The sequence below is a fragment of the Erpetoichthys calabaricus genome, chromosome 11 (assembly GCF_900747795.2).
Source record: "Erpetoichthys calabaricus chromosome 11, fErpCal1.3, whole genome shotgun sequence".
In the NCBI taxonomy this organism is placed as follows: domain Eukaryota; kingdom Metazoa; phylum Chordata; class Cladistia; order Polypteriformes; family Polypteridae; genus Erpetoichthys; species Erpetoichthys calabaricus.
Genome location: NC_041404.2, coordinates 15,590,973 through 15,615,915, shown reverse-complemented (window position 1 = coordinate 15,615,915; position 24,943 = coordinate 15,590,973). Strand labels below are relative to the sequence as shown.

At 36.4% G+C, this 24,943-nt stretch overlaps 1 protein-coding gene across 2 annotated transcripts in view; it reads left to right on the top strand.

Annotated features, from left to right (window-relative positions):
- The window catches only part of atp10b (ATPase phospholipid transporting 10B), a 137,056-nt gene that overhangs the window by 7,034 nt on the left and 105,079 nt on the right, over window positions 1-24,943 (top strand). The window contains exons 1-2 of one of the 2 annotated variants that reach the window (XM_028812738.2): window positions 2,161-2,783; window positions 22,977-23,181. In XM_028812738.2, coding sequence (XP_028668571.2) covers window positions 2,374-2,783; window positions 22,977-23,181 — 615 coding nt within the window. In that variant the 5' untranslated portion in view covers window positions 2,161-2,373. Of the gene's footprint in view, window positions 1-2,160; window positions 2,784-22,976; window positions 23,182-24,943 lie in introns of those variants that run through there. The other variant, XM_028812737.2, reaches the window with a different exon arrangement.

Here is a 24,943-nt window from a genome sequence, read left to right as displayed (position 1 = left end):
TCTGAGTGAAGTATAATTAGAAATAGTAAAGTTAACAAAGGTTAGGCTTGATAAAGACTATCGCCTGATAGCAGAAAGAATGAAAGTCAAATGGCAGAGAGGTGGCGCCCTTATTCAAGGCAGCAAGTTAATCACAGGGTGAACTCTATATAATGCATGTGAGTATGGGAGTAAGCTTTGCGTTTTCAAGATTTATATTCAATATTTTCTTATAAATTGAGGATTATAAACTGTGTGCAAGTAGTATGAAGGTAGAGAGGCATCTATAATGGAAAGTCAAATCAAATGTCAGGAAAAGGCTCACTTGGCCATGAAGCTTAGGCTGTGTGAGGACACTGATGATGATGATGATGATGATTTAAGTAATTGATTACTTATATGCAATATGTGGGTAGACTGGAGGAATGGCTACACATAGTGTAAAACAAGAAGGCCAACCTCTAACACAGAACTAAAATTCATCTATCTTAAGCTCAACTAATATCAGAGAAGTAATTTCATATTATTTCTCATTATTATGTTTAACTTTTTATACGTAAGAAATTTTTTAGCTACTTAGGGACTTAATGTGTTTTCCTGTTACTCTTTACAGCCTTTTATTTTTCAATTGAATGAAGCTATTGGGGAAAAAAATCTGAAAGTCTTAAACATTATGTGTCTAAGTATGGACTAAGCCTTATGTTACTATCTATCAATCCCCCCATTCTCTTTCACTGTTTACTCCAGTCAGTGGTCACAGGGAACCACGAGCCCTAAGGCAGAAGTCAGCCTTCAATGGAATGTCAACTGTAAGGTCCAAAGCACTACCACCACCCACTCCCACCCACCCCCATCCCCCTTCCATAGATGTAATCATCTTTGACTTCAAAAAAAACTTAAAACATCATTTTTGAGATGTGTGAGGAGGCAGCTTTGTTTATTTATTTTCTTTATTTTTTTTTATAAAATAATCAGAAACTCCTTTGTTTTAACGTCATACTAAGGCAGATGTCAGTGTGTGCGCCTTACCATCAGTGGTGTTCCTAGACCACTCCCTAACTGCTTCTATTTCTCAGACTAAAGCTAATGAGTGCAACTAAGGAGACAAGTGATGGGAAGTTAGAGTTAGCAGAAGGCTTTCATCTGGCCAACGTTTTGCAGGAGAAAAATTTGAATTATTATTCTGTATTTTGGCAACATCTTTATCCAATGTAATGTTCTATTTCATATATTTTACAGCTGTTTACAGGTATTATTTACAGTTGGAGCACAAACAAGATAATTACTTACTAAGTGTAACACAGTAGCATAGGACAATAGAACTGAACTGAAAAAGAACTGAACTGGTGGTTTAAAGTCCAGTGTCTTAGTAAGTAAGCCATGCTGTATCTTTTTAAATGCATTTTCACTTTTTTGCAGTATTGGGCAACACTTTCTGTGGAAAATTGAAAAGAATGAGAGCCTATATCTCTTGATTCCTGATTGCTGAAATAATGTCGCATGAAGGAATGGGACTAATGGAGGACTATAGGCTGTTGATCTGCTTTTGAATGCTTTTGCATCTTAAATGCTAAACCACATTTAAAGGGGAACTACATGGTTAGCCTGCAAAAATGTTTCCAACTGCTTTAGGTCTAGTATCATAAGTGCTTGTAATGCTGCAAACAATTATTCACATAGAAACCTGCACATGTGTCATAAAAGATAGCTGAATTTTGTTACATATTTAAAAGATCTTTTTCATTGACCTGGCGTGCTGAAAAGCAAAAGGCTTTGTTTTGCATGGTAGACTGTCTTTTTTTTTTGTACTGGCCTTTAGTATAAAAAGGGTTACACTATTATAACAGCTTGAACAGAGCCCCATTTGCATTGATGATTGCTTGTAATTGATTTTTATTGGCTGAACTCAAAGTGATGGACTGTGTTTAAATGTGGAGCAGATAGAGTTCATAATGTGCTGTATATACTGTAGACATGCAAAGTATACACTTTGTAATGTCCATTTTATATATCTATCTATACTGTATATATAAATATGTAGATACTGCATCTGAAAAGTAACTTGACGGGTTATTTTCATAGTGAAATGTGGCCTTTAATATGGTGGTTGTTAGGACCCAGACAAGCCCAGGCTGAACCAGCAATAAGGAAAGGTAATAAGGTAATGCTTTAAATGACACTTGAGGCAGACAGGTATGTGACTATGCAGGTTTCACAGGGTGAGTCAACTGTAATGAGAATTGCTGCCAAGTGCTCTTCTTACAATTTCTCGCGTGTCACCATTGTCCTGCCAGAGTGTAGCTGCCTGTCCTAGAGCCCAGGCAATGGCTTGAAGCATGAGCGCTTTCAAAAAATAACCTCTTTAGGAAGAGTCTTTGGAATCCCTCTTCCAAGATGACTTCAGTGGCTCCCGAGAGTCTTGCGGCAGGAGTATTCAGGAGAATAGGTGCAAAGGAAGACAAGCTCAGGACTGTGCTTCCTAATTTACCCTTTGAAGGCCATAGGAAGAAGGAGCGTCCCAACCGGGACTATGATACTAACATCATCAAAACCACCAAATACACCCTGTTGTCCTTCCTGCCCAAAAACCTTTTTGAACAGTTTCACCGGTTTGCTAATATCTATTTTGTGGGACTTGCAGCCCTAAACTTTGTTCCAGTTGTAAATGCTTTCCAGCCGGGATTCTCGCTCATTCCAATTTGTGTCATATTGGCTATCACTGCCATTAAAGATGCTTGGGAAGACTTCCGTAGATATACAGCAGATAAGGAGATAAACAATATGAGCTGTCTCATTTATACCAGGTAAATATATTAACTGCATTACATTTCTTTGAACATTTAAGTAAACCTGTGAGATGAAATACTGAATAGACTTGGCTTCAGTCTTGGTAAAGATTATAAAGTACTTTTTTGCCGTTTAATCAATTTAAGAGCATGAATAAAAGTTACAAAAAGTCTAAGAAAGAATAGTAACAACACTTCTAATAAAGTAAATATTACCGAACAATCAGTGAAAGTAGTGGGCTTGAATAGTTGTCACCTAGGAGATTTTACTTAAACAAAGATTGACATTTGGACTTTTTAGGACAGGGTTTCGGCATGAGGTAAAAGTCTGTTCTGGTCTCATGAGTGGGCTTTGTGTGAAGCTACAACTGTGAAGGCTGCCTGTTACTCTGCACTCATTGTGGTTTACAAACCCCGGGTGCTGGCAGTCTTATGGTTACCTGGGATTGTAGACAGGAGCGGGAGCTGGTTAAAGATTACATCATTTTGTGCTCCATATCTGTATGCCAAGGTATTGATTTTTTTTTCTTATCCTAAATTTGTGCTTTTATTTAATCAGACTTTAGCATACAAACATGAACAGGGACTCTACTGTGTTCACATGTGGGATGCCAGTTGCCAAATTAAAGGCTAGGGTGAAAGACTGTATAGTCTGAAAAAGACAGACAATGAAAGAAAATTGCCTTTGAACGTATCTACAATATTGAGTGTTACCCAAAGTGATGCTGTACTGTATGTGCTTTGTCTTTTGCTAGCTTTTTCTCTTTTCCCACATCTTTCTGCTGAGATAAAGTAGTGCTTCACAGAGAACACTTATAAACGTTGAGCCTTTCATGGTTGCATATCTATCTCTCTGACATTATAATAAATTCATCCATCAATTAAGGGGCACAGGATTTTAATTCAAGGCCCCAACTCCCCACTGTGCAATTACTACTGATATACTTTTTCAAAATCAACTTCATACAATTACAGTACATAAACACCTGATATATAAACATGCATAAACACCACCCATTTGATCTCTTAAGTTTTCTGGAAGCAGCATTGGGTCATGTTTCTAAATATGGATGCACCTGTATAATGATAGATCGTGTTAGATTTGTCCAATGGGGAAATTTAGCAGGCACCACTAAAAACAGCAGAAGGCAGGGTAAGTTTTCCAATAAAAATAACTATTTTAATTGCACCAAAATGCACTAAAAAAGAAAGAGTGCAAAAAAGTGTAACTTAGCAGATAAAGAACAAAAACATACCTTCTTGAATAATTAAATAAAAAGAGAATTTAATAAATACTGTAACTAAAGTTTGTAAAAAGTGGGTAAGTTGAGGTAGTTAGTAGAACACAGAGTTCTGCCTGTGGTATCTGCACATAATAAATAGCTGGGAATAAAATTAATATCATTTTAAAAATTCATTACAGTATATGCTAAGTGGAAAGTGGTGTTGTTTTTGAGACTTCAAATCCAGAGGTTGTGAGTTCAAATCCCACTACTGACACGGTGTAACCCTGAGCAGGTTACTTCACCTGCCTGTGCTCCAACTGGAAAAACAAAAAAAGAAATGTAACAAACTGAATGTCAAATGTTGCAAGTGCCATCTGTCAAATAAGATTATAATAATGATATTTTAACAAATACTGGACTTGAAACCCTTCAGTATATCATATTTAGGCTATCTTTTAATTTATTTATTGAATACAATTGCCACATATTTTTATTATTTTTTCATGAAGTATTTATGCAGAAATTTTAAACTAATCCTACCTGCTTGCACACAATGTATGTAATAAAGCAGGGAACTCACCAGCTGTTTCAACACTTATCTGTGTACTTGATCCAAACTATTTTAAAAGTATCAATGTGAATATTCATTAAAATAACTATACATTCAACTAAATAACCATATTGTCAGGAATGAACTGTCTACACACTGCATTGTCACTTATAAAAATATATTGACTGTTCCTCCGTGCCACATTTGGAAGGCTAACTGTTCAGAAATCTTTGCATATTTTCATGCTAAAGGCACCGTGGTACCATCAGTGCTATCATAAACACACAAAACATTAGTACTGTAGAATTTGAAGCTAACTTCTGTAAATAACTACTATGTATGTAAGAATTCTTTCAATTACATAAATCATGAGCTGGTGAATGTGTTCTATAATTTGACACTTTATTGATTACTGAATGCTGTTAATGCCTTCATGAGATTCAAATTGTGTTATAATTTTACAGACAGTCGTCTGAAGAGGTAACCATTCCCTATTCAGAGTACCTCAGAGCCTGCACTTCTGATTTTGGTAACCATAAACCAAAACTAATTAAGCAACTTTACTGTTAAAACCTGAAAAAATCGTAAAATAATTTTCTGTTCTTCTTTATTTTTCTATTCTCATCTTCTCTGCTCCTGACAAGTATTTTTTGTGTCATCATTGACGTTTGGTGACATTGCAGGGAAATTTGTGAGAGTGCAATTCTTTTATGAGTAAACTTTATTCAATAAGGGAAATGCCAGAGCCCATCCAAGGTGGGATTCCATGCCATTACTTACTCAGATGGGCCTAGTTAACACATGTGATTAATCTTTAAACTGTGGGAGAAAAAGCAGAATATCTGGAGGAAAATCCATGCTGACACAGGTCTATAAGGCATCAGCACTAGCCCTGCCACTGTGCTTCCTATTATAGGACTCAATATAAATCTAACTTAAATATAAAATTTGAATATATTTTCTGCTTTAATTATGATTTCCATGTAAATGTTTGCATATAACTTACTTGCCATTTGAGGAACAATAGAATAACAGACATACTTAAAAGACTTACTTTTACAATTGCACAATTATTCTGCAGTTATCTAGCTATTGTCCATCCATTTTAAAATCTGTTTAATCCTAATCTGGATCAATGGCACAATGAGTCACAAGACTGAATCCAGACCTGGTCTGGATGTTTGTGGAATGTCCATAGACTTTCAGCCCACCTCATTTATTTCAGGATTCTGGGGATAGGGCTCTGCCAGGCAGCACTACATGGAAAGCAGTAACCAAGTCTGCATGGGGTGCTACTGGAATGTATAACATCCATCCACAGTCTTTTATCTGTCTCTGTTCTCTAACTGTGTGACTTCCTGAAACAAGTGGTAGAAGTTCTTATGAAGTTGATTATTTCAAGTTTTTGCTTTAAAATTATCTTTAAAGAACATGTACTATTTTGCTTTCAGTTGCACAATATACATTTTTTGTGTTAATCAATGATACATAAATTCTAACCTAATGCAAAGATTCCATTTAGACACTAAAATGAAAAGATGAAAGCTTTATGCAGCTGAATATGAATATTGTCTATCCATCCACTTGTCATTGAACCCAATTAAAGCAGTTCTGGGTCACATAAGCTAGGGCTTATTTTGGCCACAGTGAATGTAAAGTAAGAAGCAGCACACTCATGCAGATTGGAGCAGATTAAAGTCGGAAATTGATCTAATGTCCACCTTCCAGAATGTGGAAAGAAGGCACAGGAAAAAACCCACAAAGAACACAAATAAGGTTATTGAGCTAGGATTGTCGCCACCTATTTTACAGTCAGTTTTTTAGAAATCAAAAAAATGCTTGTGAATACTCCTTTCCGTTTGATAGATATAATGTTCAATAACAATGCATGTTACTGTGTGTTCATCATCTGCCTTGTACACACCCATGACCTTTTCACATTTCTACATTACTGCACAGACATCTTGGTTTCTGGATTCCAGTTTACTGGTGACAAAGGCAAAGGTAGCATGTGATTCTTCTACCTCCAAAACTGGAATAGTGGGTTAAGCAGAGACCTACTCAAGACTTGCTGCAATAATAATAATGAAAAGGAATCTGCCAGTTTCAGTGCTTGTGCCAAACTGCATCTGCAGATATGAAATGTACGCTGACACATACAGGTGATGTAGTAATTCAGCTTTTGAGTCCCTGGCGTCAAGGCCAAGTGAATGAAGTGTAGCCATTTCTTGAGCTGCTTATGCAGCTTTTTTAAAATTGTATATTTCCCATGGCTTGAGCTGTAACCATGCTTATGCGTAAGCAACGATATGAATGCCTCCAGATATACAGTAAATAATGCCGTAAATATTTATGGCAAAAAGCACAGGTTCCATTTCTTGACTCCAACTTTGGTCTTAGGAAAATAGTTGGTTGCTTCAGCATGGTTTTATTTGCTTTTTATAAGACATTAGGATAATTTCCTCTTTCGATTTCTCTGTATTCTTTGCAAAACAGTATTCTATTTGATCCAGAGTAAGTTTGATGTTACTAAGCTAACCTGAATCATATGTATTAATTTATTATTGAACCTGTATAAAGCTAAAGTTTAATCGCAGAGTATCAGGCATGAGGTAGGAACCAAACATGGATGGGTCTGTGGTCAAATCATATTAACACACATTCAAATCACATTTATGAATATTTTAACAATATTTACATTCATTTGAATGAATTCCTTTAGTTAATTGGACTAGAAATGGTGGACTAGAGCTCTTTAGACAGGCACAGGCACTATCTCACAGTGAACCTGAACTGTATAAGCACATTAGAAATAGATATCCATATACATACTTTTCATTTTTGTTTATCGATTGACCATTTCCTGCTCTGTGATGACATGTTATTTTCAGTAAAATCTGCTGGTCCCGTTTTTACTTAACTTTTTGCTCCTAATGGCTTTTCATCTTCACTCTTCCCATGAACCTTCTCAGTGGATGCTCTTTTTTACAGAAGCTTATTTCTACCACTCAAAAAAAATATTGCGTTACTTTACAAAAATATTGCATTATCTCACAATAGTTATTTTGTTTTTTGTAAAAGAATATTTTGCAACGACATTTCCTGCTATGGTTGATAAATAACATTGTACATGTGCATGCTCATGCCATCCAGTGACAGAGAACAAGAAAGACATTAAGCACATGCATAACATGCAATTAAATTACAAAAACCTAACAAAAGTTATAGGTACACATTTAATCCTGCATGTGCTGAGGGATACCTTTATTTCACCCATCTCAGAGTCACAATGAGCTAGTAATAATTGCAGTAGCACTGGGTTTAAATCAAGAAGCAAACATGGTGGACGGTATCCGGTCCTTTGCATTGTACAATCACACAGTTAATCAGAAAAAAGTGTGCAATCCAATAAAAGTAACTGATAAATAAAATATCAGATTAGTTTTTCTTTTAATTATTTGAAATTAGATTTTTTCAAACAGTGTGATCTTGTGGCACAGTGTCTTATGTTCATACCTGAAATCTTCAAGGATGGTTGGGGATGGAAAAAGAGGATGGATGTTCTTTACTTTACAGCACATGAAGGACTAAATATATTTTCATAATTGAGAAATATTGCTGAAAATAAAGAAAGGTGAAGGTTTTAGGAATGCTGATCTGCTCTGGTCCCCAAAATATTTTACCAGTGCTCTTAGAAAAGAGAAAATCAACAATTTTGGAAATGTCTGCTAATGCACCACGAGAGCAGCAACAAGCCATGGAATTAAAGGATGAGTTTAATTAACAACAAGAATCGGCACCTAATTGAACAACTGGATGGAGTTTCAGGCCCTGACATAGCTGGTCTTCTGGTGACTACTAATTTCACATTTCATTTCTGTTTGGGTGCCATTTAAGAAAAGAAATGAAGCACTTCAGAGGGACAATGAAGAAATTCAAGGGACCAAACCTTAAAAAAGCAAGTCAATTAAAATTAATTGAAAAGAAGTTAATTAACAGCAAAAACAGTACACTTATTAAGAAAAGGGTTAGAATGAAAACTTGCAGCTACTGGGGCCCTCCAGGACCGGAATTGGGGACCCCTGTGCTAAAACATCTGTACTTAACTTACTAAACTTTAACTTGATTAAAACTAATTGTATGCCTAAAGTTTTGTTCACTTCATGTCACTGGATTGCCAGCTGCACACATTGCTAAACTCACTTTCACCAGCTGTCATCAGACAACCAAAGCATATACACATGTATGATGATAATGGCAGCAGCAGGCAATATTTTTGTAAAATAATGCAGTACTTTTTCTTTTTTTTTTGAGTAAGCTCAAATACTTTTTAACTCCAGACCATTAAAACCCCCTCATTGTCCTGTAGCCTTAATGAAGCCAAACTCAAAACTTAATGTTATTGGCACTGTAGGCACAATTGCTAAAACTTTACAAAGTGTTTCAGTTTGAAAACGGCCAAGTGATTCAGTGACGGTGCGTATCAGCCCAGTCTGATGCTTTCCTCTTATGGTACCAAGGGAACTCACCTACCAAGGTACACACAAAAGTTTGCTTGTCATTTGGAAAGGGCAAAGTCTACAGTATGTCATTCTGGGCCTCTCCCTAAGTTGCTCAATAACTTCACTTGCATCAGCCACATGTCATTTCATAACCTCTAATGCTATAAGGCCTTTGCGCTCTTTCACTGTGTAACATGTAAAGTGCAGCTTTATAAGCTAAAATCAAGAGTTTACAGAGACAAGTTAGCACCTTTGACTTCCACATCCAGCAGATTGAATTCTCTTATGCATTCTTTGTTATCACATTATTCTCAAATAATCTTCTTGTTTGGTTCCAAAGCTTTAAATCAATTATAACAATCTTATTTTAGTCCTAAATTCCAGTGCATTGCTACTGGAAATTAGTATTGGGCTTTAGAAATGCACAAGGGACAGTTTTTAACAGGATGCCATTTCCTAAATTAATAAACAGTGCATTAAAGGCTTTCAGTGAAGCCTGGCTTCTTTGTAAACTGTATACAAGACACTAATGCTTCTCACTTTAAAAGATATGCCCAGAAAAATAATTAATTTAAGCTTCAGTTGTTTGAAATATGGAAAACCCAGTTATACAGTAATGATAGTAAATCATTTATATTATGTGTATGGTAAAAGGTAACTTTTAATCACTGTATATTGTAACATCCAATTGATCTACTTTTAATAATTTACTAAGGTGGATCACAAAGATATGCCTATTAGAATTAATAGTGATCCTAAGTTAGTGTATGTGAGTGGATTAGTGTCAGTGTGTGCTGTGATGGACCCTTCCAGGCTGGGGTCCCACCTGTTACTCAGTACTGCAATATAATGACTCTGAACTGAATAAGCAGGTTACATCTATCTATCTATCTATCTATCTATCTATCTATCTATCTATCTATCTATCTATCTATCTATCTATCTATCTATCTATCTATCTATCTATCTATCTATCTATCTATCTATCTATCTATCTATCTATCTACAAGATATGGATAAATGGATATGTAAATCTGCCCTGTGAATAGGTAGTATTCTATCCAGGGTTGTTTCCTGCCTTGTACTAATAGTTCCCATGATAAGAACATGGGAGTACATACTCTCTAGTGTACAGTAACTTATTTGGCCATTTTGGTCATTGGCAATTGCTTGCATTTTGTATTTTTTTTTTTTTTTGTGTCATGATGGTGAAAGTCTTTGCCCCAATACATAAAACATATTATCATACATGAATGAATAAATAATAACAGTGGTGCAGTGTTGTTAATCCCCATGCTGTTAGTATCCAAGGTTCAAATCCCATACCCTTTTCTGTCTATGTGGTGTCTTCAAATTCTGCATGGCTGTTTCAGTGAGTACAGCAGTTAAACTGTCATATTCAAAACTGTAAAGCACCTTGTACAGAACTGGTGCTCAGTCCAGGGTTGGGTACTGTCTTGCAACCAAAGTTGCCCGGATAAGCTCTGGCTCCCTGTTACCCCCGGGATGTTTAATTGTGTTACGACTATTTTGATACAAGTTTTGTGCCCCAAAATACTGGAAAGCAAAAGGAAAAATTGCATTCAGTAAATGAACAGGTGGACTTATTTTATGATTTTTTTGTATCTGTTCATTTTTAATTTAAGCACAAACCTGGGACATTAAACATTTTGAATGAAAACAAACAGAGAGCTGACAACAGCAGACACATGAGAGGAATCCACCCTGGTTTTAATGTCAATCCATGGCGGGATAGAATCGGAAATATATGAAATGTATATACTTGATCATTTATTTGAATATTATGAATATTAACTACAACAAATGTGACATTATTTCATTAAAGACTGGTGGGACACAACACACATCTAGAGAAGATTTTGTACAAAATAAGTAATAAGCTTCCCTAAGCAATTTAACTTATTATTAAAATGTTTATAACAGCTGTCAATTTTGTATTCTTAAGCCATTCTGTTTCTAATTTATCTAGCAAATGCTCAATGTACAATTACTTATGAAAAAAATATTGTGAATTTATGTGAAAATGTCTTTATGCAAGCCACTGGCCAAGTGAATGAACTGACTGGACCTGCATTTTCTCTATAGCCTTTGGTTTGTATGTACATGTGCAAATCAAATCAAATCAAGTTTCATTTGTCACATACAAATTATATATATAGTATAATATGTAGTGAAATTCTTAGTTGCTAAACTCCCGTGACTCTGCCTTTTGGTATAATCAGACAATAACAATAGTATAACTTTATCCATCCATCCATCCATCCATTTTCCAACCCGCTGAATCCGAACACAGGGTCACGGGGGTCTGCTGGAGCCAATCCCAGCCAACACAGGGCATAAGGCAGGAAACAATCCTGGGCAGGGTGCCAACCCACCGCAGGACACACACACAAACACACCCACACACCAAGCACACACTAGGGCCAATTTAGAATCGCCAATCCACCTAACCTGCATGTCTTTGGACTGTGGGAGGAAACCGGAGCACCCGGAGGAAACCCACGCAGACACGGGGAGAACATGCAAACTCCACGCAGGGAGGACCCGGGAAGCGAACCCAGGTCCCCAGATCTCCCAACTGCGAGGCAGCAGCACTACCCACTGCGCCACCGTGCCGCCCAGTATAACTTTATACATATCGAAAATAATTTATAGAAATATACATACTATGTGATTAATAATAAATAATAACTAAATTAATAACTTAAATTACTTAATGTATGAGAGTAAACAATAGGGCATCATGTATTTTTAGACATTTTCCTTCTTCAAGATGCAGAGGGACTGTGGGAAAACAAATTCCTCCTCGGACTCTTTACTGGACTTTAGGCAGCGGTAGAGTTTAACTAACTACACCACAGAAAAGACACCATAGTTGGGATGGTTGGTGTGACTGATCATTTTCTTTGCCTGGTCCCACATCACGTGGTGTAAATGTCCTGGCAGTTTGAGAATACACACCCTGTGATGTGTTCAGCTGATTGTACCACTCTCTGCAGAGTTGTGTGGGTCTGCAGTGTGCTGTTCTCACACTAGGCAATAATTCTTCATGTTAGGATACTTCAGTGCTAGATTTATAGAAGTTCTTTAGTAATTCGGAGGGCGTGTTAGTTGTCTTAGTTGGTAAACACATTGTGACAAAGTTGTCAGTGTGTCTGGACCAGGGTAGGTCGTCTGTGATAAGGACACCTAGGTATCTGAAACAGTCTGCCCTCTCTACCTGTTAATACTGAGGGGATGTTAGCACCTCTGCTGTTTCCTCCCAAAGTTGGCTCATTTGTCTTGCTGAAATTCATCAGTAGACAACAGCAGTTTAGCAAAGATGCTTGAAGATCATTAAAATGTGGACCACCAGTTGTTGTTGGCTTTTTTACCACATGTTCGCACTTCTGATTGAAGCTTTTCCCTGTCATAGCCATTCAGCCAGTGCCAGTAAAAAGGTATAAAAAGTCCAACATCATTTGCTCCTTTAAAGGTGGCCACAGTAATCTGAGAAAAAAAGAAAGGATATCAGTATCAGGAATACATTGTTCACAGGTCATTACACTACATTTTGATTTTCATCAACCTCTGAAGAGGACCATTGTAAATTTGAAAAAGCCACCAAGGCAGCCTATGTGTGCTCCTTCCACTTCATGGAAAAAAACCAGCAGTGTGAATAACAGGTTCCTGATGTGTTAAAAAAAATAAAGTTTATAAGTTGAAATTGTTCATTGGCCTCACACTGACCAGCAAACACCAGACTGCATGGTAGTTAGTGCTGCTGCTGGTAATGTAGATCTGCGTGGTCTGCATTTTCTTTTCATGTTATTGCGGCTCTTTCTTTTTCATGTCAAAGCCACTTGATTCTAAACTTGAGGTGTTCCCATTTCAAATTAGTCAGTTTATAGCCAGTATATTTTTCCTGTGGCTGCAACGCTCTCACTTTTATTATAGTATGTAAATCTATATGGCTGTATTTAGTCAGATGGTGATGATGTCAGCAGGTATCACTATGTCCTCATACCAACTAGACCAGGCGACAGTTCTGATTGATTGATTCTTTTGTAATGTGAAAGGTGTGTGAACTTCCATGTTTTGCTAGTCATTAGCAAAAGAGGGACCAACATTATGAGTTAGGAAAGTTAATATGCAGTGGGACAATTCTGGTGTGACCTGTCCAGTATGCCAAAAACAAAAAATAAAATACTGCTGTGGAAGTTATGGTTTTCAAAATGAAGAATTTGGCTTCCTTGAACTAACTCTTATTTTTAATTTTATAAATTAAAACTGAATGAAGCTGCCAAGAGAACTCAGAAATACAGGAGGGTCTCAGTGTAGAGCTGTTACTTGTCACAATTGAGTGAAGCCAATTGAGGTGTTTTAGACATGTTGTCATGATACCTCCAGGGGACCTCCAAAGGAGGTTTACCAGGCACAGCTCACTGTGCCAAGAGCCACGGACGCACCCAGGGAATTCAGTGGGTGCACCTTGGAATGTCTCAAGAGGAAATGAAGTCTGTTGTTGCTGTTGTTAGGCCCTATGTTCTAGTAATGGTCTGCTCTGTTCTGGAATTAGAGAATAGATGCAAAGTGACCATTAATTTAAAGCAGTTTGATAGTGCAGTGGTTAGCTCTTGCTTAATCATTGCTAGTAGAGACAGACAAGGTTCAAATCTTATCCCACTCATGTCTGTGTAGGTTTTGTTTTTCTCCTGTTTTTTTACTGTAAATTGGCCCAGTGTGAGTAATGAGTACTTGTGACTGTGTACATGAACATGATCAACTGCTGCTCCTTGTGTGATTGCTGTTGGGACTGACTCCGGCAACCTGCAACCTTTAATGACAATCAGCTGTTTCAGAAAGTGTTTGGTTTGATTACTGGAGTATGTTAAATTTGTATTGAATGCTTTTTGATTCTTTATTACAGTTTTCATGAACTGTGGCCTATCCTAGCACACAGGAAGGACAGTTGGTTAACCATATGCTAAATAAAATAACTGGCATAGTAGTTTACAAGATAAACTGCAGGTGTATCGCCTTGGCATTTTTTATCTTGTTAAACATCCTGGATAAATTATTCTCTTGATATGCCAGACAGTGCTGTTGCAATAAACCACCAGGAACCTAAAGTTGTGCAAGCCTACACATTCTTCTTTCATTTTCCACAAATACAAAATAGGCAGTAATAAAAATGCAAGTAAGATTAAAAGGCCATTTATAAGTACATTTTAAATTCTGCTCCAACAGAATTGCCAAAGAGGCCAGGAAATCTCTAAAAAGAAAGAACAGCACTTCTAATAATTTTGTTTATGTTTAAACATACATAATGGACGCTGCGAAAGGAGACATCGATCAAGCTGATTTGCCTTAGCTAGAAGGAGACTCACTCTTTACTTTCAGGAGTTCTCTTTGGTAGACCTGAGTCTTTGAACGAACAGCATACAGTATTGTCATTATAATGAATTAAACAGGAGGATATGTCTGCAGGGTGAGTGAATGTTGGTTGAAATGAAAGGCTTTGCCATCCCACAGAGATGTACAGTGTTATTTTGATACAATGAATGCTGCAGGAGCCAAAGAGTGTCTTTTGTAAAAAAAAAAAAAAAAAAAAAAAAATTGATTTGTTTCACGAGAAACTTGAAAAAGTTTCTGGTTGTCTTCTGAACCTCTCTTGTCCACTGGGATGTTTGCTAAAAATGCTAACTGGACTGAAAGAAAAAGTTCCCTAATAAACAGTGTCAAAGAAAACAATACACTGCAAGGAATATAAAGCTGACTGGCCTAATCCTTCTTGAGGCAACAGAAAGAGCGAGACAGGCTGATCAGTCTATTAAAACTCTTCACTAGTGCCTGCTTCTCCTCTACCGCCTCCATACTGCATATTGTAACTGTACCTGATAATTGCCTGACTACCATATGTTTATTTTACACATACGGCTATTTTTAATTTTGAGCGGTTGTAGAGATGAGCAGTAGTCCAGTTTACAAAGCTAATTCATTTTGAAATCTTTATTGCTTTATCGTATGCAAAAACAATTCAATACTGTCAGTCTTTATACAGATAAGAGCTCAACATTAAAAGAGGACACTTCATGGCGTCCCAAGATCAGCCCTATCCATGGAATTTCTTCATTGTTTCCTTGAATTTATTTTATTTCTTTGCTGTTCAAAGCAACCATATCTATGTGTTTTGTTATTGACTGGGCATTATCCACTTAGGTCAATTTAAGTTTTCAGGGGCTGGAGTCTATCCCAGCAGCATCAGATACATGTCAGAAATAGTAAGGTGCACCTTACTATTGCCCATGCAGGACCAAGTTAAAGTCACCTATGACCTAACACACGCACACACACACACACACACACACCTTTGTGATGTGACAAGAAACCCAAAACACCCAGAGGAAAAGCCCACCAAAACAAACGGAGAACATGCAACCTGCTACAATGGGATTCAAATTAGAAGACTCTAGAGTCAATCTGGTATATTTTTGTTTGTTTGTTTGTTTGTTTTTTAATAGCAAAACCTAAATAAGATGACACATTTTACTATAAAGTGACTTTTACCAATCCAAGTACCAGTATTGCTCTTATTTTTCGAGTTACATGTAATGTTTATTGTGTTAAAAACATATTACTAAAAGGGCAGGATTTGTTTTAGTATAAAACTTGTTTGTCATTGATATGTTACATATTCATCCATCCATTATCCAACCCGCTACAGTATATCCAAACTACAGGGTCACGGGGGTCTGCTGGAGCCAATCCCAGCCAACACAGGGCGCAAGGCAGGAAACAAACCCTGGGCAGGGCACCAGCCCACCGCAGATGTTACATATTTCTATAGTAAATATATATTTATATATTATTTTTGAATTAAAAATTCACATCATATCAAATCCATTACAAATGAACTTCTATACTCATTCTGAGTTTACATATTCTACTCCATATTTCATTAAATCTTGTTACTCTGGTTATTGCATTATAGTCTCTGTCCCCAGTTTCAAGAAGGTGACTATTTATTCAGATTATGGGTGGACTGTGCAAACACCCATCTCAGCTCCTATTACACTTCTGTCCCAGTTACTCATAAAGAATATACAAAACAGAGAGTCTATTCAGGGTTACAGGCATTTACTTAACTTGATATCTCATTTGCCCTCAAGTGTTTTATGCTTCACTGGTCTACATTTACATTCGATATGACCTTCCATCATCCCTGGTGTGACACAAAGGTACAGTTGCTACCTTACAATATTTAGACCCACATACTGTACAATTCCCACCCATGGTGCTATTGAGTTTGTACATTGTGTTCATGTTTATGAATTTTATTCAGTGACCTCAATTCAAACATGTTTTTTTGTTGATCAATAAGCCTAAATTGATCCAGGGACCGAGAGCATGAAAGTGCTACTGTATATGATGGGATAGCGTTCTATCCTGGTCTAGTTCTTAGTCTTTGTCAGTTATAACTGGATAGCCTCCAGTTCTCTGTCACACTTTACTACCCCCTTTTAACAACAATATTCAGTTAGTACTAGCAACAGAAATGGTTATGTGAATGAACTGAATAAGACTTACCTTTTTAGGTAAACCTGGTAACTCTAATGTTAATGCATTGTGAGATGCAGTTTTTATTACTAATCTTTTATTATTCGGGAAAAAGTAATGTTTTTTGTTTACTTGACAAAGTGACCTCTGTAAAAAGTCAACATTTCTGTCTGTCTGTCTGTCTAATACAGTGCTTTCCTTATCTATCTATCTATCTATCTATCTATCTATCTATCTATCTATCTATCTATCTATCTATCTATCTATCTATGATTCACACAGATGCCAAGTGGTTCTTGGGTTGGTGTATTGCTATTTTTAGTTGACTTCTGGTAGAGATAATTTCCCATCATGCATGGTTTCAGCATACATTGTAAAATATTCTTGTAAAACCAGTATTGTTGGAAAAGATAAGAAGACAAGTAGTTACATTTTGTGCTTAAAATTTTAAAGAATTTACTATGGTTATGTAACCAAAAGTTCAGACTTACAACACAGCTTTATTGCACTATGCTGAACAAGAAGGAACTGCAAATATTCCCGTAAATTGAAGAATTTCATCCAAGTTCCTGGTTTGCAATATTCTACCTGATACTTATCCATCAATTTTTCTTCATTCTGTGCTGGTGTTGGTGGCTGAGACGGAAGATGACACTATATTTTACCTGTGTTATCCCTCCATGTTATTCTGATGAATTACAGAAACACAGCTGCTTTTGGGATGTTTGTTTTTGTTCTTTGAAGTGTGTTAACTCATATGGACTTGAAACTAAGAAGTGTAGGAACAGACAATAAGAATCAGAATCACTTTTATTTGCCAAAACTTAATGCACAGTTACTTATAACATCACATACAAATAACATAAATAACCTAAGTTAAAAAAACATACATCATTAACAGTTGAAAAATAGTGCAATTTTAAAGAAGATGTGCATATGAAAGTGTGTATGTGTATACTGTGCACACACACACGTGCACACATTACATGCACATATACATATACTTGCACACACTTATACCTTCAAACAGCATTTGAAAGAATACATGAATAAGTGAGGAAGAAAAGCTAAATTACTGGTTTGTGATGGCTATGATTCTGGGAAGGAAACTGTCTAGATACAATACAATACAATACAATTTATTACAATACAGATTGTCTGCTGCTGAAACATCTTAGTAATGGTGGGGTTGTTAATGTCCCAACTGAGAGTGTTTAGTTGTGCCCAAAAATTTGAAGGATTACACCCTATTGACTCTAAAGTCATTATTTTCTAGTGACAGGGGTTGCAACTGCTGTTTGCAAAAGTCTATTACCATGTTCACTGTCCTGGTGATATTGAGTTCCAGGTTATTTGTACTACACCAAGACAAAAAAACAGTTGCCTCCTTTTCTATGTACATAAAAAGATATTAACATGACAACAATCAGCTTTCACCAGATCTTTTACACTTCTACTTTTAGTCAGTTCTCCCACACAAATCCACCAATTCATCTGCTATCTGAGTCTGCTTAGTTCCTGGAAAATGGAAATCAGATCCTTTCCTGGAGACATTGTGTGAATTGCCTGTCTGTTGCAGGGCACACTTGTGCGCACACCCACACTCACTAATAAATACAGGGTCAACTCAACCTGCCATGCATGTCTTTGGAATGTGAAAGGAGAACTTGAGTTCACATGAAAAAACAAACATGGGCACCGGGAGAGCATGCAGACACTACTCAGACCATCACAAAGCGGGAATTTGAGCCTGGCCTACTTGTGCTGTGCAGTGGTCTAATTACTGGACTGCCATGGTTATGCTGAAGGGCTCAAGGGCTTTATTGTTTTGCCTCAACAAATTGATCAATAAGACTTTATTTATATAAAAATATTGAACACTTCACAAGTTGTTTTGCAGGATCTATCAAATAAAACAGGCATTTAGTACAATAAAATGAAAACAGTAGTGAAAATCATGATGCACTAAGAGATTGCCACTGTTCTCATTTATGTTTTTATCTTTTATATACAGTATATTTGACTGAGATAAAAAGGTAGAGATGTTCACTTTAGAATACATATATAGATAAATTAAGCAACCCAGTTCTAAAGTGTAAAAAATATATACACGTATACAAATTTTAAAAATGATGAATTCTTAACATTTTTTTTCCTGTAGTATTCTGTGTGAAAATCAGGATCAAATAAACTTTAATATACACACACCATTTATGGCTGTAAAATTTCTTTTAAAATTATCTACATTTTTAATATGACTTTTTTACATTAATCTTCATATATTACATTTCTTTTAATCAATTCAAAATCTGTCCTGTCTGTGTGATAAGAACATACTTCAAGAAGAATAAGCTAAAACAGCTCATCAATCTCTATTTGAAAACTCTGTTATCCCGAGATTTGAAGACCCCCCAGTACAGTACATGTATGAGACTCCACAAAAATTTTGACATCTCACTTTATAACCAAATTCTATCCAGGATATTGATTTACCAAGCTTATGTAGTCACACCACTGTAAATTACAATGTGTTCCCATTTTGGTACACTTATCTCCACACACTGCAATTATAACATCGTGCCAGAGATACAGTAACTGTGTCTTTGCTTGCTTGTTGGTTATTTTAGTTGAACTAGAGAAAAAAATGTTACAGAAGAAAAGTGTTTTATTTTTTGTGATATAACTTTTTTTTTTATTAATGCTAGGACATAAATTGCAAATTACAATTCTGCTCTTCATTTAAGTCTACAGTTTGAGACTCTGAGGAAACCACTTTTCCCACTCTGGGCAAAGTTGGATCAAATTGTTTGATGGTTATAGTTCAATATGCAATATTTTTAGTTAGTCAGGAAAGAGAAAGAAAGAAAGAAAGAAAGAGAAAGAGAGAGAGAGAGAGAGAGAAAGAAAGAAAACACAGTGAATTTTACATTGTATAGAATATGCAGACGAGTCTCTCTCGGTAAAACACACTTTGGCTTCACAATTTCTTACTTGATGCTTATTATCACTTGCTCTCTAAAGCACTAGTACTGAGTGTTCATGGATTGTCTAAAAATGTAAGCATTATAAACTGAAGGAAGGTCAACCCAAACTCCATCCCCCCCACCCCAAACTAACAAACACAGCATCTTTTACCTTAAGGCCACAAAGAACTCTAAGTCAAGAATCCTGCCAGGAAGCAACATTTTTCTGTCCTGTAGTTATACAATAATTACAAATACAATATTTCTAATAGACATGCAATATAAACAAAATAAAAATAAAACAATTGGGTTTTGCAAGTGACACAAACTCCCAGAAAAAGATATTTTATCATAATCCTAATGCCAGGCCAAAAACACTCCCACACACACCTCCAAACAGGCAGCGGAAGACAAAAGACTAAAACAAATTATATAAAAAACTAAGCTTAGCTTTTAATGCTGAATTAACTTGAAACATACAAGCAGTGATAGAGATCAGGAGTTTATTGTAACCATTAGTGTCAGAACAAGAGTTTGATATAACGGGAATGTGAACAAAATTTTTGCCCGAGTCTTCTATCAGCTGTGCTAACTTGGCTTGGTTTAGAAAAAGGATCCAATGTTGGATGGTTTGATGGTTTCCAACAAGTGGCTAATCAAAAGTTAATCCATATAGAAGCAACAGATAGGAGCACAAAGTTATTGCGTGTGCTCCATTTTTATTATCGTATTCATATATTATTTATAATTGCCAAACAAATGCTAAAATCCCAAAGACTCTCCTTTTCCTCACTGTAACCATAAATAATGCCAATTTGTAAGCCTGCAGCTGTAAATTCATTCTCTGTCTCTGTGTGGATATTTTAAATTTGAAAGGTCTTGTTCAGCACGTCATATGGTGTCAAATATTCTCAATACAAGGTAGGAGACTTTTATATGGTACATACAGTACACAAGCTAAATCTATGTGTGAAATATGACAATATAACAAAGAAAATAATTTATATCCCTATAACTATAACCATCTAAAGCATAAACAAGTCCATCCATCCAATATCCAACCCGCTATATTCTAACTACAGGGTCACGGGGAACTGCTGGAGCCAATCCCAGCCAACACAAGGCTCAAGGCAGGAAACAAACCCCGAGCAGGGCACCAGCCCACCGCAGGGCACACACACACACACACACACGCGCACACACACACACACACACACACACACACACACACACACACACACCAAGCACACACTAGGGACAATTTAGAATTGCCAATGCACCTAACCTGCATGTCTTTGGACTGTGGGAGGAAACCCATGCAGACATGGGGAAAACATGCAAATTCCACGCAGGAAGGACTCGGGAAGCAAACCCGGGTCTCCTAACTGTAAGGGAGCAGCGCTACCCAGCTACTGTGCTGCTGCTGCATAAAGAAGTGACTTAGTAATTAGTATGTTTTTACCACTTACAAGTATTATGCAGTATATATACAGAATATGTGTATACTGTATGTACAGGTATGTACCATTATTTGTGATGACATATTCATTCCAAAGCAGACCGTGGACCACCATGGAGACGGTGAAAAGGAAGAAAAATGAGAAAACTTATCAAGGTTCAGTCAGAATATAATTAATTAAAGATCAAAATAAGAAACCAATATGTTCAGCACCAGCAGTAGTTCTGACAAGAATATACTATGCTTGAGTCTCGCTGAAACTAACAGGACTTCTCTGATGTTGATAGGTAGATCAACCCAGGATTTCTTCCAGAACTGCTTTAGCATTTACTTGCAGCCTTTTTTATTTATAGAGTCATGGAATGAAACGTCATAGTGATGCAACTAGCTAACAATGAACTGATCATCTATTGGTGTTCTCACTCACCAAGCATTGATTCAGATAGCTGCAGGGGTTCTGCAGCTTTGGTCCTTGACATGTCAAATTTGAGTCAAACATATCACTGTAAATCAAATCTGTTTAATACTGGAAATACAGTACATGTAATATATTTTTTGCTTAATCAAGCAGAATTTTCATTATCTGAAATTTCCTTATGTCAGGTCTGACTGCCCGATTCTGGCAATTATAGCTGTTGTCCTTAAGCCAGGATTCAAATCCAGACCTCTCTGCGTGTTTTCATACCCGGATTATTAAAAATATGGGATGCTGATTATTAATTATTCTGTATGCTAACACAAAACATCTCCACAGCCTTCAACAAATGCAGTTATAAGCTTGCTGTCTAATAAAATGTGATGATATCTGCTCAGCTCCTAGGGCTGGTACATCATACCAGGCAAAAATGGACATGTTAGCTAGCAAGAGTGACTACATGACAGATTCCCCTCAAGCAAGTATTTGCCATATTAATATGTAATTAGACTTTTTTAAAAGACCAGCCAAGGCTAGTATAAATATAACAGTTGAGTAATGATTCACAAGCTGCAGGGCTTCATTAAAATGAAATTAATTAGAACTAATAGGCTGTGATGCTGCCTTGCCAGAATGCAGACTACCTTCTGTGACGCAACATGGGAAGTTCTGCTTATAGGTATTTTGTGTGTTGGTCACATGCCTTGGGTCCATTGAATGATATCTTCAATCCCAGTGATCTTGGAGAAATTACAATATCTATTATGATTTTTAAATAGCAGCTATACATAGTTAAAGATTGCTAATACACTGCTGGAGAAGCCCTGCTACTCTTCTGCATTTCATTAATCATTTACTGTATGTCTTGCTCTATCTTGCATGACTGTTTTCTGTTTTAGGTATTAATTATATTGTACAATGTAATTGACCCAATTGCTGTTCTTATCTAATTTTTAAGTTATTATTTGTTTAATATCATTATGTACAATCCAACATAGTCACTTTCCTGTATAGCTTTTTGACATGATATCACCAAAGTTGTGAAATCAAAGCTTTTGTTGAATTCCATTATTTGAATTTCTGTAAAGGATCTGGTTATGCCAATAGTGGATAATAATGATAAAAAGGTAGCAAAGTGGGCTTAGCTCTCAAACTTGCTGATCTCTGTATTTGCGCGTTGTCCACTCTAGTTTTCCTTGAGTACTCTTGCTTCTTCTCACATTACAAAAATATGTGTGCCAGGTTTAAATGGCCCACTGTGAATGCAATTAGATGTGCAAGTGGTCACGGCTTGTGATGACCTGGTGTCCTTATTTGAGATTTGTAAACTACATTGGCAGGTTACGCTCCAGCTACCTGGGGCTCTGAATTGAACTGAAAGAGTTAAAATGTTGAGTAGTTGGATAAATGGATAATGGGGAAACTGTGATGAAATGTGCCTTGATGCTTCAGCCTATAAAAATCTTGCTTTGAAATATTGGAAATGATTCCTGATTCTTTGTAACTGAATAACTATTCTTTCTCTTCCTGCAACAGCACTCTAAAGGATTATGTGGAGAAATGTTGGAAAGATGTTAGAGTGGGAGATTTTGTTAAAGTGGTGTGCAATGAGATCATCCCAGCTGATATCCTCCTCCTACATTCATCTGACCAAAATGGCATCTGCTATATTGAAACGGCAAACCTGGATGGAGAGACCAACCTGAAGCAAAGGGAAGTAGTGAGAAGTTTCTCCAGAGTGGTATGTCGATTTTTTAAAACTTTGCAATGCAAAAAATAAGAATCGTTTTGTGAAACGAGGTCCCAGTGGCACTGTGTGGGAATGATTGGGTTTGCCAGCACATGCAGCTGTGGATGGAAAGGTATCAAGTGGACCAAAGTAGGAACTTTGAAGGAATGTACACCTTAGAGCATTTTTCAAGATCCTGGAAAGCTTTTCATATTTTTTTTTCTGTGTAGTTGCGATTCATTGGAGTCAGTTAATTTATTAATGACTTCCACAATTGTTATTTTCTCTGTATATTATAAATGGGCAACATTGTCTCAACAGACACACTCAATGCACCACAGGAGTTATTTTTATTCATTTAGTTTATGAATAGGTGGCATGATGTCTTTGTGGTTGGTGCTCTGTCAGGTTTGCATGTTCTACCTTTCCTTGCCTGATTTTCATTCCCACATCTCAAAGATGGATGTTTTGGTTTAATTTAAAATTCTTCCTTGTTGCCATCTAAGTGTAAGTGTGGGCTGATTTAACAATGTAACAAGGATCAGCATTAGTTTGAGTAATAAATGAAAGAGGTACTTCATTTGTATTAGTATGTTAATATTATCACAATATATAAAACTGACACAAGGAAGAAACTAATTACATTTTCTCCATTTAAAGCAGGTAAAAAAGTAAGTTTTCTCATTTTAATGTTTTTTACTGTATGAATTTCACAATTAAATGTCATTTATTACATTTTTTACAAAAATTGTGATTGATAACAAACATATAGAAAAACTCCAAAAAGTATTAAACTCACATTATATAATTAAACAGATGTTTATGTTCCTAGTGCACCCACAAATTGTAAAAAACCACGAATTTTGGATGTGGTTAAAAAAAAAAAGCCTATTTTTATAGTTTAAACCCTAAATATGCCCCAAAACACTTTAATTTAATTTCAAACTCCGCTTAATACATTACCTAAAAAAAGAATGTAAAGGTAAACCTGTATACTGCACAGTACTGTACTGCTATGTCTCCTGCAGTGCTAGAATGTAAAATACCGATGTTACCACTATATGTACTGTAATTCATGCAGGCACATTTTCATTGCCAGAAGCCTTAGAAGGTGCAGGGCGTTTCAATGCCATCTTGGAGTTTTAACCCTTAAACTGCCACATACTTGGGTCAGTTTGGGTCAGGTCCACAAATTAGCTTATCGAGAAAACCAAAAAAACTACTCTAGAGCACTGTCCACCGCCAGATCTCAATACTATTCAAACTTAATCAACAACAGTCCTGGAAATTCCAAGCAGCTTTTTTCTGTGATAAATCATCTACTCAGTCCTCACACCTACACCTGTAATAATTTCACAGAGGAGCAGTGCAATAATTTTATTGAATATTTCATCTGTAAGGCAGACATCATCCGCTACTCATTGTCTGTCTCCACCCTCCATTGCTGGATGTTTCTACATCAAAGCCAATGGGCTGCCTTTCACAGTTCCTCTGTGCCACAGTTAATGCATCCCTAGATGCCAAATACTTTTTTGCTGCACTTTAAGTAAACATCACAATTTACAAAGAAAAAGTCAAATTTTAATGGAACACATTTTTTTTCATGCAAAGAGCATCACAATTACTGCAACACTAATCATTTTACACACTGCTAATGAACTGTAAAAACTATTTTAAAAACTACTGAGACAATATGTACAAGGTGTAATTGATGCCTTGGATGAAATCACTGAACCAACTGCGCTTGAACTGGCTGCACACAAGCGCACAGAGG